The 16,460-nt window shown below is 45.9% G+C and overlaps 2 protein-coding genes across 4 annotated transcripts in view; one reads left to right on the top strand and one right to left on the bottom strand.

Annotated features, from left to right (window-relative positions):
- The window catches only part of Mroh3 (maestro heat-like repeat family member 3), a 35,461-nt gene that overhangs the window by 9,437 nt on the left and 9,564 nt on the right, over positions 1 to 16,460 (top strand). For all 3 annotated transcript variants that reach the window (XM_087581363.1, NM_001412863.1, XM_087581362.1), the window contains 6 exons: positions 2,198 to 2,305; positions 2,776 to 2,911; positions 3,628 to 3,716; positions 4,947 to 5,096; positions 7,800 to 7,954; positions 16,020 to 16,164. In XM_087581363.1, the coding sequence (XP_087437489.1) occupies positions 2,198 to 2,305; positions 2,776 to 2,911; positions 3,628 to 3,716; positions 4,947 to 5,096; positions 7,800 to 7,954; positions 16,020 to 16,164 (783 nt within the window). The remainder of the gene's footprint in view (positions 1 to 2,197; positions 2,306 to 2,775; positions 2,912 to 3,627; positions 3,717 to 4,946; positions 5,097 to 7,799; positions 7,955 to 16,019; positions 16,165 to 16,460) is intronic.
- On the bottom strand, positions 11,371 to 12,027 carry Mrpl42l1 (mitochondrial ribosomal protein L42 like 1). Its single transcript, NM_001409050.1, has one exon. It carries the CDS (start codon positions 11,914 to 11,916, stop codon positions 11,491 to 11,493), a length of 426 nt encoding a protein of 141 aa, NP_001395979.1. The 5' UTR covers positions 11,917 to 12,027; the 3' UTR covers positions 11,371 to 11,490.

The following is a 16,460-nucleotide window of genomic DNA, read 5'->3' as shown; positions in this document are numbered from 1 at the left end:
CCATAGGCTGCCACTGACAGTGTCCTTTGCCTTATAGAAACCTTTTGGTTTCATGAGGTCCCATTTTTTTAATTGTTGACCTTACTGCCTGAGCTGTTGGTGCTCTGTTCGGGATGTTGTCTTCTCTCCCAGTGTGTTTAAGGCTCTTCCCCACATTCTCTTCTATTAGGTTCAGTGTACCTGGCCTTACATTGCTAGCTTTGACTCACTTGGACTTGAGTTTTGTGCAGGGTGAGAGATGGGATGTACTTGCATTCCTCTATACACAGACGTTCAGTTTGGCCAGCAGCATTGTTGAAAATGCTGTCTTTTCTCCAGTGTGCATTTCAAGCTTCTTCATAAAAAAATCAGACATCCGTGTGTGTGTGTGTGTGTGTATGTGTGTGTGTGTGTGTGTGTGTGTGTGTGTGTGTGTGTGTGTATCTTCAATTGGATTCCATTGAATTGAACAACAGGTCTGTTTTATGCAAATACCATGCAATTTTTATTACTATTAGCTACGGAGTAGAACTTGAAATCAGGGATGGTGATCCCTCCAGCAGTGCTTTACTGTAGAGGATTGTTTTAACCATCCTGGTGTTTTTGTTTTTCTTTTCTCTTCCATACAAAGCTGAGAATTGTCCTTTCAAGGTCTGCAAAGAATTGTGTCATGGTTTTCATGGGGATTGGGTTGGAAGCTTCTTTTGGTAGGATAGCCAGAAAACAGGTAATTTTATATGCAACAAAATTTGGACTTTTATTTGCTACTTTGCTTAAAAATTTTTTCTATAAAATTATGGTGACATAATGTGACATAATGAATTTAATTTGACCTTGAACAGTAGAATAACATTAAAGATCTTCAGGTAAACTCTACATAAAAACCATATATTAAGAGTTTAAGTGGAGTTCCCTATATAGAGGGATAGTGCCTCTACCAGACACTGTAGGCTTTCAAACAAAAGCCCAGTGCCGGCGGGAGTTACCTTCCTTCAAGCAAGGAGTCAAGGGGACTGTCATAGACCCCTCACAATCCAGGCCACCCAGCAGAACTTGATGGAACAACCCTATTGTTAAAACACTGCATACTTGAGTCACTGCACTTGACAAAATCAAGCTCAGGCCTGCCTTGAACTCACAGCCGTTCTCCTACCTCCGTCTCCTGAATGCTAGGGTTAAGTGTGAGCTACCTGGACCAGACCAGACCAGACCAGACCAGCTCAGTTCTGGATTTTAAGTATACAAGTGACACGTCTGAGTTTGTATTGGATACCACGTATGGGTGGTTCTCTCTCTATGTCTCTCTGTGTCTCTCTGTGTCTCTGTCTCTGTCTCTCTTTTTCTCCCCTCCCTCTTCCTCCTCTACTCTCCTCTTCTTCCATAATGCTAGGTATTGAAGACAGGTCCTCAAGCAAGTGTGTTCTCACTGAGCCACCGTCCTGACTCATCTTTTTGTTTCTTTTCTTTACACCCCTGCTTCCCCCCCCCCTCTTTTCTTTATTCTTTTTCTCTTTTTCTGTTCTGGTTTTCTTTTTTTTTTTCTTTTTAATTTTATTTTAATTTCTTAGTTTTTCAAGGCAGGTTTTCTTTGTGTGGCTGTCCTAAGCTCATTCTGTAGACCAGGCTGGCCTTGAACTTACCTCCCCCGTGCCGGAATTACAGATATGAACCACTGTTGCCCAGGCTAGTCCCTTTATCACACGGATGTCCGTGGATAGGGAGAACACGGTCCTTCCTGTTCCTCAGCTCTGAACCCCAGATCCACTTTGCAAGAGCAGCGCCAAGCAGAACAAAGACCCTCCCCATCTGTGGGGTCTCGACCTAAAACAGCAATGAAAATGACACCGTACAGGACTGCAGGACGATGTCTTGTCCACAGAATCCTTACTGAAAGCACGTTATTATAGAGCCTAGAAACCAATGGCTCTGAGTTCACCCTTCAGAGAGCACTTCACTCCTGAGCCTGGCCTCACAGGTGGGGGTCATACATGTGCTGTGGAGAGGACTCCACCTTCCACTTCCCCTTGCCCTTGAAGCGCTCTCTCTCTCTCTCTCTCTCTCTCTCTCTCTCTCTCTCTCTGCATTTTCTGTGTGAAGAGTCTCAAAGGGGAACAGACTGAACTTCCCCTTCCAAGTTCTCGGGGCCAGTGCCCGCCATAGCTTCCTCTGCCGCCATGTTGATCCGCCATGTTGATGAGCCTCTCTGTCCCTTCCGCAGATCATCTTACCTTGGCTAGTGCTGTCAGACAAAGTGCAAGAGCAGATCCGAGCCTTGGGCACCATTTCTCGGCTGCTGAGGTTCATCTGTAATTTCTCCAACCTGTCAGTGAGTATTTGCGGATCGGCGCAAGGCTGCCCCAGCCTGCCTTGCTTCTCTGGACAGGGAGGCAGTGGTTGAGCCAGGGGTTCTGCAGGGGCAGATGGAGAGGGTATAGTCAGAGTACGTACCACTTTTCTGCATCAGGGTTTATTCCTGCCCCACCTCCACCCCCACAACCAAGAGGCTTGATTTGTTCTTGGGTTTGTCCTGAGCCTAATAAGCTTTGATGAGCCTATTTGGGGGTCCTAGGCCTATACAGCTAAATGGAGACCCAATCCTCAGAGTAATGTGTTTTAGGACTCTGGCTGTCCCTTTCCTTATAATGTTGGCCAGGGAAGCTTTTCTTGGCCAGGACAGTTGGGGTAGAAGGGACAGGATACATACAGTGGTGGAAGGAAGAAGTTTGGTGTTGGGGACCCCAGCAGGGAGAGGCTCCCTCAGGATGAGGTGAGGCAACCATTTCTGCCTCCCTTCAGCACATGGCATCGTTCTCCATCACTGGGAAACTGATGAGCACCTTCAGTATCTTCTGCCTGAATCCCAGCCAAGACATCTGTTCCAGCGCCATGGAGGCACTGCACTACCTGTTCATCATCCTCGTGCTTCAGAGAAGTGAGTGAACTGTGCGCAGCGACCACTTGCAGCTGGACCCACGGAGTTGGCGGGCATACCCCAGAAGGTTGCTCCCTCTAGCAGGGGCATCTGAGAGGTCACATGCTATGGGATGAGGCAGAGACCGGGAGATCAGTTGTGAAGCCAGCAACCTTTACTTGGATAAGGACCAGCCCATGTCTGATCCTGTGTCCTTTCCAATGACATTCTGGGGAGGGGCAGCTAAGTTTGCAGTCACTATGGGGTCCACTTGAATTCTCAGCTGTTCCATCCCAACCAAATGCATGCACCAGGGAAGTAAGCATCTTTTCTTGCAGAACAAGTGTGGGGGGCTTTTTCCCCCTCCTAATTTAGCCCTTCTGTTTCAAATAGTCATGATCACAGAGGCACCAGAGACTTTGCAAATTCCCCCAATTTCAGAGACCTTGGCTGCTTATGATTCGATGGGGTAGAGTGGGTGTACAGTCTACTAAAGACACAGGAATGACCTAGTCCCCATTTGTCCATGGTACAGGACCAGGGGCCAGCTTGGCTCCCACTCCACACCCTCTCTTCACCTTCCACTTGAGTGCCGGGAGGTCCCTCTGTTCTTTTGGGCCAATGCTTTTCCATCCATTTGTCTCTATGGCCCTCAGAAGCTTGGAGGAGAGATGGGAGCGTGGGTTCATCTTTCCTGGTTAAGACACAGCCCCTTACTTGCTGTTTTTGGATTGGAGGTAACAGACCGAAGACAGAGGCCATCCTGAAGGACTTGCAGAAGCACTTCCGTGGAAACTGGATAGCTAACGCGCAGAGTTTCACACTGGTAACTCGATACCCACGTGCATGGGATGTCCAGTGGGGTGGGGAGAGTTAGTGGGGGAGAAAGGAGGCTGGGTGGTAGATGACAGACGTAATAATCCCTGCAAAAAGGAGCATTTTCAAAGTCCAAGTTCTCAGCGACAGGCAGCTAAAAGTGGGAGGCACATTCTCTCCTAGTGACACTTGAGTCGTGTGAACTTTGAGGTCACCAAGAGGGTTTTTAGAAAGAAGTGCTGATGTCCCCAAGCTCAGTCAACCCACACCGCCTCAGCCAGATACGTAGAAAACACCCTCTTCCTTCCTCTCTTCCGCTCCACATCCAACTCCATACCACACCCATCTGCCTCTGTGTCCTGTTTGGCTCTTCAATCGGTCCACCCTGCTGCAGTCCCGCAACAGTTACTGGAATCGAGACCCCCATCACCCCTTGCCTGGTCTTGCCAGCTCTTAATGTTCCCTTCAGACCGACTGCAAACTCTGTTCTCCTTACTTGGAAGGCTGAACCTCTTCAGTGGGTCCAGAGAGGCCATTGCGGTCTGGTTCCCACCTTACCTGTCCTGCCTTGTCCCTCCTCAGTTTCCTCTTCCTGCTGGCCCCAGTCTTCCTCGCAGGACACTCTAGGCACACTGAGGTCCCATGCACCCTCACCTTCGCATATTCTACCTCACTGCTGCAACTTGCTCTCCAGTCTCCTCAGGACTGGACTCGAAGAAGCCGTTTTCAGTCTTTCCAGCTAGTTTCAATGCCCTGCCACCGTCATGATTAGCTTTTCCCTCCACACTATTCCGGATGATGGTGAGTACCCAGAGGGCAAAGGCATTGAGCGTCTTGTTCACATTCCTCCCTAGATCCCAACGACGAAGCCACGTACAAAGCTGGTACTGATATTGGTTGATTGCGATGAGCTTCACATTCGCAGACTCCTGTGTCAGGCACGTCTGCCTTCCCGTTTGCTTTGGGAGTATTGGAAACTCACTAGGCAGAGAGCGTGCTTCCAGTGGGCTCAAGTTTAGAAAGGAAAGGCCTTTAGCAGCCTCCTCTGTGCCACGCTGTCTGGACTATTGCTCCCTCGTGGGGACTTCAGAGTTGGTGGCACTCTGGAGATGACCTCACACCACAGATTCGCCCCCCTCCCCGCTGTCTCCTAACTGAACTCTGCTGACGGATGCCAGATGCTTTGGGGCAGTCTTCAAGTGGGATGCTGGAACCGATGGAACTGATGCACTTCTTTCAGTTCTTCAGGAAATACCTGACCGCCGTAGAGAGAGCCGATGTGATTTTGGTGGCCATGGAGTCCATGATCAAAGGGAGCATGAATGATGTCTTTGCAGCCTCCAAGATGTTGAAGGTGATCCTGAGGTGCTCTGTTATAGACGTCACCAAGGTAGGCTTTGGGGGGGCTCACTGCTTCAGTGTCTCTCTAATCTGTTTTTTTGGGGGGGTCTGGTTTTATTTCCTACCAACCTGAACTTGAGGAATCCCAAAGCCCTTAACCCCGAAGAGAAAAGCCTACTTGGCGAGTTGTTTTTGGAAAGGTATAAAATCTATTTTTTTTTTTTTTGTGGAGAAGAATGAAGTAGTAATGACCAGGCCTCCACCTCTACTAGGATGGCAAGAATTGGGTCAAAGATATAGAGGAGGAGTGCTATGGCCTCACAGGACCAGGAGAGATCTTGGTCATTCCTCCCGCTAACACACACTGTGTATGTGTTATGTGTGAGTAGCTGCACCTTCATATATGTGGGAGAATGTCTGGTCAAGGACAAAGCTAGGTGTGTATGGCCAACCAAATGCCTGGCAGATACAATTTGGAGAAGGAAGGGAGCCAGCTGGTGTATGCCTTTAATCCTAGCACTTGGGTTTAAGTGCTGGGATAAAGGCAGGCAGATCTCTTTGAGTTCAAGGCCAGTGTCTGGTCTACAGAACAAGTTCCAGCACAGCCAGGGATACACAGAGAAAGTCTGTCTCAAAACAAAACAGAAGGGAAGATTTGTTTTGGTTCCCAGTTGCAGAGGGTTTCGGTCTACCTTGACAAGGTACATATGGCAGAGAAGAATTTCAGTACATGGCATCAGGGGCATGGGGAGGAGACATGACAGGATCAGGAATTAGTGAAGGGTACAGGAACCAGGGCCCAGGCTGTCACCTTCAGAGGCCTGCCCCTAGAGACCTATCTTCATAAGCTAGGTCTCCCTGAGGGTTCCATAGCCTCCCAAAATAATGCTACTAGCTGAGGAACACGTGTGGAAGGCATGAACCCATGGGGGACACTTCTGACTCCTACCTTAACAACATAGAAACATGAAGATACGTCTTGATATCATGATGGTGGGGGTATACTAATAAATTCATTGAAAATATTGGAAGCTGAGAACACTCCTAGCCCACCAAACAGGCTTGCTTACTGCGCACGGTTGTGTCAGACATCTCCTCTTGTCATCTGAGGGTTCACAAAACTGCAGCTCCCTGCCACCACCCAGCATTGAGAGAATGGTGTCCCACATATCGTTTCCCGGAGAAGAGGGAAGTCAGTTCAGAGCATTGTCTGAAGGAGTGTGCATCGCTTTCCTGTCATCATGAAGGAAGCTGGAGAATCACAAGGCAGGAGCTGGCTATGCGTACGGTGGATAAGCACTCATAGTGTGCCCATGAGTAGACGTGGAACGCAGAACCTCCTGTGTCAGAGGCAGAGCTTTCTCCGTAAAACTAAGACACAACAGATTCACTTGAGCTGTTCTGCCTATTCAATCACCTGGAACTCCAGCACCAGGAGACTCTTTGCTTTTAGCCTCCACAGTCACCACACACACACACACACACACACACACACATACACAGACACACATACATACACACACACAGACACATACACACACACAGACACACACAGACACATACACACAGACACACACAGACACATACACACACACATACATACACACACACACACATACATACACAGACACATACACACACAGACACACACAGACACACACATACACACACACAGACACACACAGACACATACATACACACACACAGACACACACACAGAGACACATACACAGACACACACACATACACACAGACACACACACAGACACACAGACACACACACAGACACACAGACACACACACAGACACACAGACACATATACAGACACATATACAGACACACACACAGACACACACACAGAGACACACACAGAAACACACAGAAACACACACACACACATACACACACACACACAATTAATGTTAAGTGATGAGGAAAAAAAGGCCCAAAGAAGCCATAAGCCTTGGAGTCCGGAGTTTCTGGATTTCTTGCATGACAGGTAATGTTCTAGCTCAGTGTTTCTCAACCTCCCTCATGCTATGACCTTTTAATAGAGTTCCTCATGTTTTGATGAGCCCCCTGTCTTATGTTGCTACTTCATAACTGTAATTTTGATACTGTTAAAAATTGTAATGCCATGCAGAATATCTCATAGGTGACCCCTATGGGAGGGCTGTTCAACCGCCAATGGGGTAGTGACCCACAGAGAGAAACTCGGCCCTAGCCAGCGCAGATGTACTAACTTAGATGCTGTCACAGATAAAATCATTTGTCTTGTTTTCCAAGTGAGGACCCAAAACACAGGGAAGATGAAAGTCTTCCTCCAAGTCACACAGGTAGTAAGTCTTGAAGTGGCATTCGAATCCAAGTGGCATGGTGACTCCAAGTCCATGCCATTCAAGATGAAGCAGCCTCTGCTCCACAGACAGCAAACAGAAGGACCACCCGGCCATCCCCTCTCCACGATTCTCTTTTGAGGCAATGATCATACGACCCCATCTTCCATTTCCCAAGTCATTCTTCCTTTATTCTTCATGCCATGCTTTCCAGAGATGATATGACCCCCGTGGCCACTTTCTGTCTGTCCCTCTGAGTCTGGAGCTACAGGTCCCCCGGGATCAGCTGCAGACAGAGATGGACTGGGTCCTGACACTGGATACCACATTGTTTGCAGCCACACACTTCGGTGACCTGTGACTCCTGCTCTGGTGGTCTTGCAGTCCAGAAAAAGCCTCCATCCCACTCTTTCAGGTGCCAGAAATCATCCAGTTAATTTACTACCACGTAGAAAGAATCACTGACAAAAATGTCCAGAACACTATAAAGAAGATCTTCCAATTGCTGGTCCATTCCCACACCGATGAGGTTATCCTGACGCTGTTAAAAATGGAGGACCAGTCACAAAGGTGAGCCAACCCACCCAGCTACACACTCTCGCCCCACCAGTTGTCTTTTAACTCGCTTATTTGTGTGGGTGTACATGCTCACGTGTCTGCGTGTGTGTGTGTGTGTGTGTGTGTGTGTGTGTGTGTGTGTGTGTGCAGATTTGTACGCATGGGCATGGAGGCTAGAGGCAATGCTTTGTATCTTCCTTAACGACACTTCACCTTACTTTTCTGACATGGGGTTTCTCACTGAACCTGGAGCTCACCAGTTCAGCTTGATGGCTTGTCACCAGGCTCCCAGGACCTGGCTCTCTGCCTCCCCAGTCCTGGAGTTATAGACGTGTACTGCTGTATGCAACTTTGTGTGTGAGTGCTGGACTCCAAATGCATTTCCCTGGTCCCTAGCTTATTCTTACAGTGTATTCAAATAGTGAATATTTTATTTGTTCGGAGAAGAGTGATCCTAACAGCTGGCAGCTTTACCACAGCAAATCTTGGAAGCATGTAAAATTTAGATGGTGACTCCCAGCCATCTCTAATAGAATCCAATGCCCTCTTTTGGTGTGTCTGAAGAGAGGGTCAGGGTAATCATACTCATATACATAAAATAAATAAAATCCTTTTTAAAAAAGTTAATATACATGTAGCAGGTTGACCGTTTTAACATAGAGTTATATGAATTCTCTAAACGTATTGTCACAATAATCATCACCAACCACAATGGCAAGTCCATGACCACCCTCCCCAGTTCCCTTGTGCTTCCTAGGCTCCTTTCTGGCCCTCAGTTGCTGGCAGCCACGGCTCTGTCTTCTATCCCCATCATTTTGCTCTTATTAAAGTGTCCTACATCTACAGCCATATAATATGTGGACAGCTTAGCAGGTAAAGGTACTGCTACCAAGTCTGATGACTCAAGTTCAAACCCTGGGACCCACGTGGTATAAGGAAAAACAGATGCTTACAAATTGCCTTTAGTTTAATTGAATAATTTAGTTTAATTTAATTCAGTTTAATTTAATTTTGCGTGTATGGGTGTTTTGTCTATATGCATGTCTGGGCACCATGTACATGCCTGATACTAACAAAGGCCAGAGGAAGGTGCTGGACTCCCCAGAACTGGAGTTACAGATGGGTATGAGCTGCCATGTTGTTTCTGGGAATTGAACCCAGGTATTTTGGAAGAGCAGCCAGTGCTTTTGACTGCTAAGCCATTTCTTCAACAGCATAATTTTCCTTTGACAACCTCCCCTACACATGCGCATGCACAAACACACACACACAATATATATATATATATATATATATATATATATATATATATATATATATATGTTGGGGGTGGAGTTATGTGCATGAGTACAATATTCATAGAAGCCAGAGAGGGCATCAGATCCCTGGAGCAGGAGTTATGGATGGTTGTGAAGCTGTCTGGTATGGGTGATGGGAACCAAGATTAGGAACCCTTTTTTTCTAGAGAGTATGTGCTCCAATTTCAACCCCAAATAAGAGAAAAGTCTTAAAGCATTTCAAACAGTATTAAAGAAAGTTCCTTCACAGCTGCAGTTTGTTACAAGTGTTTATCACAAATGGAAATTAAATTTAGTTAAACCTTTTTATTACATCTGTTAAAATGATTATGTGGCTTTTATGTCTCATCCTGCTAATAATGGTGAATTGTACCTTTTGGATAAGGACACCTTCTGTTCTTTTATGTTGACTAATATTTCTAAAGTAAGTTTCTTTTACATAATATACAGTTATGTTTTGGGGGTGTTTGTATGTGTTTATACTGGTCTTTTGTGGTAGTGGGGATTGACCTTAGAGTCTCATGCATGTTAGGCCTAATCTAGCTTTACCACGAAGCTAGATCATGTGCTTTTATTCAATTTGAAAATTCTTCCATTTTAATTTATATATTTAAACCATTTACAGTTAATATAATTGGTGGTCTCTTTGGATTTATGCACAGTTTTATTATTTGCTTTCTGTCTCTCTGTTTTGTATATCTATAGTCTGTTTTTCTGCAACTTTTTTAATTACTTGAATTCTTCCTTGATTTTATTCCTTTTTCTTTGCTCAGACATTCATCAGATCCTATTTTACTTTTAATTTGTTAGACGATTAAGAGTTTATATGGCCACACTGCAGCCTACTAATAGCTAATATCAATAACTTTAGGAAAATGAAGCTTCTACAGCTTTCATCTTTCTTGCGTCATATGATGGCCGTCATTCAGCTCACATTGACATGTGTTGAATAAACTGTCAAAGGTTACTGTTTTTTGTTTCAACAATTATGTATATTTTTAAACTAAGAGGAGAAAATGACCCATTACATTTACCCAAATATTTACTTTTATTATTATTTATTTTTTTATGATTTTCACTTTTTATTATTGAAAGAAGTTCTTATTTTCCTATAACAAATTTTCTCCTCAGCTAAAGACTTTTCATTAAAATTTCCCTGAAAGTGCATCTTTGGGTAACAGTTTCACATGAGACCATTTCCTATTTTACCTTCATTTGAAAACTTATTTTTACTGAATGTGGAGTTCTGGACTGATCTTTCTGCTTCTTTCCTGCATAGCTTCCTTTGTCTCGGGACTCTGAGTCTTCTTCTGTACCTGATCTACTTGAGAGTGGGAGTTCTGTTGGCTTCCACACAGGACTAGGTCCTCTCTTGCTGCCTCTGAGGGATCTCTTCCCAGGTCTTCTGCTTGTCAAGCTGGGCTCCTGCTGGAAGATTAGGTTCTCTTTGTTGATACATAGCACAGTTACTAGGGAGATAAAGTGGAGTGGTGATGGGGGAAAGACTGGAAAATAACAAGAACCATAACAGGGAGGTACTAGCCTGTGGTCAGGTGGTGGAGGCCTTACAAGGCCCTGAGGGTTGGTCCCTAGCACCACAGAGACAAGTTAGAACAATAAAATGAACCCTCAACAATAGCAGAGACTTCTTCCTCACCCTACCTACCAAGTCACTTATCTCTGTGTTCCAGCTGGACGGCTTCCACCCTGCAGGTCTGTCAGAGTCACCCAGACAGGGTTTGCAGAGAACAGTGAACAAAGACCCACTCATGCCGCCTGACTCACAGGGCATTTCCCACTGCTCCAGGGAGATAGAATTCACCCAGAGGTTCTGTTGCCAGTGTCTGGGGCACAGTTTTGCTCTGGGGTCACATGTAGGTCAAAGTTGGGAAATAACAAAAGAACAGAATCTGGGGTTTTTTACTCAATAGGTTAGTTTTCCTTATCCTGGCTTCGGTCACCAATCTGCCTGCTTTTGCTAATTTTTTCAGGGTCTAATCCAATTCAAGTTTTATAAATTATATTGAGCTAGTTGATTGCATTATTCAGCTGTGTCCGCCCTGATTTCTGTCTCTATCTATGAACCACTGACACAGGGTGAGGAAAGATGTTTATATTTTCTTTTTTTTTTCCATGAAAGGGCATTTTTATTACTCCCCTGCATCGGAATGAATACACGTGTACATTTTCTCAACTGGCAAACAGGACGCAGAGCAAACGTCCTTGCTGCTCTGAGATAAGAGGAGTCAGTCACCTGTCTTTGGGAGGGTTCAGTTTCTTACGGCATCTGTGATACTGTCCGTGTGGGTACCAGCGATGCTTCGTGGTGAAGAACACTTTGCTGAGTTGTTCTATCATGGGCCCTTGCTCAAGATGCTTGTGATTTCCTTCTAACTTGGTTCTCAGTATCTGCTCGTGTGTTTCCTCGTTATTATGCAGAAGATCTGGATGAGGGATAGGTTTGGTGTGTTCGTAGGGGACATCCACGGAAGGGTGGTAGCACACTATTGTCCTGCCGTCAGATGTCAAAGCCAGCTCTACCTTGCAATTGTAGTCGTCTGGAAGGGAAGAATACGTAGATTTGTGACAAGCACTAGATATGGCTCCATTTTGGATTGGAAATAAATGCCTCCAGATAGTTCTGTGTGATACCGCCCATTTCACTGCTGCCGTCATGATCCAGTGATTTCAATAAATGATACCGTTAAGAGAAACTTCTTCTAAAACCTGTTGCTACGTACACAGATATTCGTTCCGTGCGCTCGCCATCTTGCTTCAATCTGGGTCCTCGATGTTTATATTTTCTAGTGTGGCTTTTTTTTTTTTAATCAGCAAGAAAGCTAGACCACAGACCACTGTCTCACTCACTCTTGGTGGACAACAGAAACTTAAATTGCCTATTATTAATTTCTAATAAATGTTCCTATCATAGGAAGAAATTTCTATTTTAGTCTGCTAATTCAAACAAAACAAAAAGCACGAATCGACTTTAAATTTCACCAAATATCCAATGATACATCTGTACAGATCTTAAACAATTTAGTCATCAGACTATCAAGATTATTTCTCTGCTGGTGAAATGACCCAATTTAAGCCAGATTAGAGTATATTAAGTTTATTGGGAAGCTGCTCTTGGGTGAGTTCACTGGTCCCAAGGATTGAGGTCAGGGGAGTCTCCGTGGAGAGAAAGTGGAGAGAGAAAGAGAGAAAGGGTGCACGCACAGAGAGGAGAGGAAGAGGAGGAGGAGAAGGAAAGAAGAGGAGGAAGAAGAAGAGGAAGAGGAGGAGGAGGAGGAGGAGGAGGAGGAGGAGGAGGAGACCAAAATGTCTGAATTATATAGGGAGGAGCCTCTGGGGGAAGAGCAGCCCAGTCCCTGGGTTGGGGGCAGGGTATGCCAGGTAGGGATTGAGGGATGCTGGGAGAACCTGGAGACCAGGTCTGCTTTGGTATATAAAATGTGCACCTTAGTCCTTAGTCCTGGGGTCTGAAGCCAAACATAGTCTCCAAGTGTTACAAATTTTGATCAATTTCTTCTCTCTCTTTTTTAAAGATTTATTTATTTATTATATGTAAGTACACTGTAGCTGTCTTCAGACACACCAGAAGAGGGCACCAGATCTCATTACAGATGGTTGTGAGCCACCATGTGGTTGCTGGGATTTGAACTCAGGACCTCTGGAAGAGCAGTCAGTGCTCTTAACCTCTGAGCCATCTCTCCAGCCCCAATTTCTTCTCTTTAACAATTGGGGAACATGATCTTTAACCCCCTTTTTAGATTCAGATCTTTGATGTGTATGAACTAGTAAGCTATGGGTATCCGTTTTGTTACAGGCTGAATGGATATTAGAAATAAAATGTGTTTTTTTTAACATTCATTTATTTTATTTAAGTATATGAGTATGCTGTTGCTGACACATCAGAAGAGAGCATCTGATCCCATTACAGACGGTTGTGAGCCACCATGTAGTTGTTGGGAATTGGACTCAGGACCTCTGAAAGAGCAGTCAGTGCTTTTAACCACTGAGCCATCTCTCCAGCCCCAGAATGTGTTTTCTACTACATGCAAACTTATACAAGATGGTTAAAATGTGTCAGATTGATCTAATAAATTCCTAACATTGTATTGCTGGGCTTCATCCAGTGTGTTAGAACTGGATTGTTTATAACATTTTACCATGCAGCCATTCCACACTTGCCCACACTTTTGCACTCCATGTCTTTGCTATAACTGTGGTGCTGTTCCCACATTCTTATGCCAACACCGAGTTTAGATTTATCACTTTATTTGGGTGTCACTGTCTTTGCATCCCACACTTTCCTCGTGGAATAGGTTTTCTTCTCCCTCGAAGGCTGTGCTTTATCCTCTAGTAAGAGTCTGTCCGTTTGTAAACCATCTGTCTGCTCAGTCATAAGCTCTTCCTTAGGTTGATATTTTGTTGTTGTTCAACCTGGATGGCCTGACCTCCTCTCTCTCCCTCTCCATTGTCACTGTTGGGAAGTCGCTGTCAGTCTGTATCCAGCTATTCTTAACTTTGCCTTTGTCCCTAGAGTACATGTTGTGCCAGCTGCCAGCAGTGGAATTCTCCTTTCTTTTTGAAAAATATGTTTATTTAGTGTGTATGAGTGTGTGTTATTATGTGCATGTGTTTATTTAGTGAGCATGTTTATTTAATGTATATATGTATGTATAGTGTGTGTATTGTGATGGGTATAAGTGTGTGGGGTGTGTGTATATGTGTTGAGTGTGTGTGGTGTGTATATATACGTGTATGTATTTGTATGTGTGGTATGTGTATGGTATGTGTGGTGTGTGTGTGTGTGTGTGTGTGTGTGTGTGTGTGTGTGTAAGCCAGAGAAGAGCATGCAGAGGTTAGTTTTCTCCTTTCATCTTTGTGGGTTCTAAGGATAGAAATTAGGTTATCAGCTTCAGTAACAAGCATCTTTGTCAGCTGAGCCATCCACCAGCTTGAAATTCTTTCTTTGCCTCTTATCGTCTCTCATTTATTTATTGCTCTCTTATCTGTCTCTCTGTCTGTGTCTGTCTGTCTGTGTGTGTCTGTGTGTCTCTGTCTGTCTGCCTCTGTCTGTGTGTGTCTGTGTGTGTCTGTGTGTGTCTGTGTGTCTCTGTCTGTCTGCCTCTGTCTGTCTGTGTCTGTCTGTGTGTGTCTGTGTGTGTGTGTCTCTGTCTGTCTGCCTCTGTCTGTTTGCCTCTGTCTGTGTCTGTGTGTCTGTCTGTGTGTCTCTGTCTGTGTGTCTCTGTCTGTCTCTGTCTGTCTGCCTCTGTCTGTGTCTGTCTGTGTGTGTCTGTGTGTGTCTGTGTGTCTCTGTCTGTCTGTGTCTGTCTGCCTCTGTCTGTGTCTGTGTGTCTGTCTGTGTGTCTGTGTCTGTGTCTGTCTCTCTCTCTCTCTCTCTCTCTCTCTCTCTCTCTTTCTTTTTTCTGTTATTGAGACAGGGTCTACTCTGTGCTGGTCTTGAACTCACAGTGATCCATGTGCCTCTGCCTCCAGAGCACAAGTAAGACTTGTGCCATTATTCTTGACTCTTATGAAGTTTAAGAAAGTCCCAGGTAACTTCTGGAGGGTATTAAACAGTTAGTTAAAGCTTTATTAAGTGATTTGTAGAAAATATTTTTCAGACAGTTACTTTTGCTTTATGTGTGGTTCTGTCAGATCTAGATGTGGAAAGATCAAGTGAAAAACAGAGACCTTGTGAAAGTGTGGCTTAGAGAGGACAGAGTGGGCGCTGTGAAGGGAAGCCATCAGCCCTGGGCTCAAAGTGACACGATGACACTGCACACTCCAGGCTGGGGGCTGGAGGAGTCTGAAAGTTTCTCTTCTCTCCTCTCCTCTCCTCTCCTCTCCTCTCCTCTCCTCTCCTCTCCTCTCCCCTCCCCTTCCCTCTCCTCTCCTCTCCTCTCTCCTCCCCTCCCCTCCTCCCCTCCCCTTCCCTCCTCCCCTCCCCTTCCCTCTCCTCCCCTCCCCTTCCCTCTCCTCCCCTCCCCTCTCTCCTCCCCTCCCCTCCCCTCCCCTCTCTCCTCCCCTCCCCTCCCCTCTCTCCTCCCCTCCCCTCCCCTCTCTCCTCCCCTCCCCTCCCCTCTCCCCTCCCCTCCCCTCTCCCCTCCCCTCCCCTCTCCCCTCCCCTCCCCTCTCCCCTCCCCTCCTCTTCCCTCCCCTCCCCTGTCCTCTCCTCTTCTCCTTCCTTCCTTTTCTTTCCCTTCCTTCATTTCTTGTTTTGAGTGGGTGTGAAGGAGAGTCTCATGTAGCCCAAGCTGGCTTCAAACTACCTATTTGGTTGAGGATGACCATGAACTCCTGATCTTCCTGCCTCTACCTCCCAAGTGCTGGTATTATGGGTGTGGACCACTGCACCAAGTTCATATAGTGATGGGGATTGAACCGGGGACTGCATACTAGGCAAGCATGCAAGCGACTGAGCTGTATCCCCAGCCCCAGATGCAGTGTTGGGGGACTAAGGAGCATCTAGACGTGTTCACGGGGTTGACCTGATGCACTCAAGGGTACTCAACAAGCTTTGGTCTTAGATGTTTTCAGGCCGATGCGCTAAGGGAACAGTTTCCCATTTGCTTCTATGCAATGTGACAGAGCAGTGAAGTCTGGAGGCGATGGGATAGGGAAAACAAAGGAAAAGTGACAGGATAATCAGAGGGAAGGATGACATCAGGAAGCCAGGATGGCCTTAGGAAGTAGGGTCTTCCAGAAAGCATTGTAGAACAGCAGAAAATGGGTGGCCAATAACTTGGTGGTTTCTGACTCTACAGAGGGACACACAAATCCTGGGAGATCCTGGCTTCCTTCCCGAAAGGCTATGAAGTGATCATGGAGTATCTGCTGCAGAGGATAATTTCACCTCAGGCACCTGAGGACCAGAAGGCTGACCAGAAAACAGAGCTCTCAACACTGACTGTATGGGGGCAGGGGGAGTACGTCTGGGAGTTGGGAAGGAAACACACTAGGATCTCTGATGGGCTAGCACCATTTAGGGGCCCATATTGAGTTGGGCATTCTAATAGCAGAGTCTCCAGGCTGGGTTAGAAAGAGGGTGTCTAGCCAATTGACCCACTTAGAACAGAAGAACCAGAGTTTGGTACTGGAGGTGGGGGTGCAGTGTTGTAAGGCAATCACCCCAGGCCTGCCGGAATGCTGGAAGACACTGAGAGGCCGAAGCAGACCCATAGTTACAAGCACATAAAGGTGTTCTG

The sequence above is a fragment of the Rattus norvegicus genome, chromosome 13 (genome assembly GCF_021556685.1).
Source record: "Rattus norvegicus strain SHRSP/BbbUtx chromosome 13, alternate assembly SHRSP_T2T, whole genome shotgun sequence".
Classification (NCBI taxonomy): domain Eukaryota; kingdom Metazoa; phylum Chordata; class Mammalia; order Rodentia; family Muridae; genus Rattus; species Rattus norvegicus.
The sequence above is the reverse complement of the archived record's forward strand: the minus strand, read 5'-3'. Positions and strand labels throughout refer to the sequence as shown.

Coding starts and splice junctions, on each gene's coding strand:
- Mrpl42l1 (NM_001409050.1), bottom strand. CDS start 11,916: ATGACGGCAGCAGTGAAATGGGCGGTATCACACAGAACTATCTGGAGG.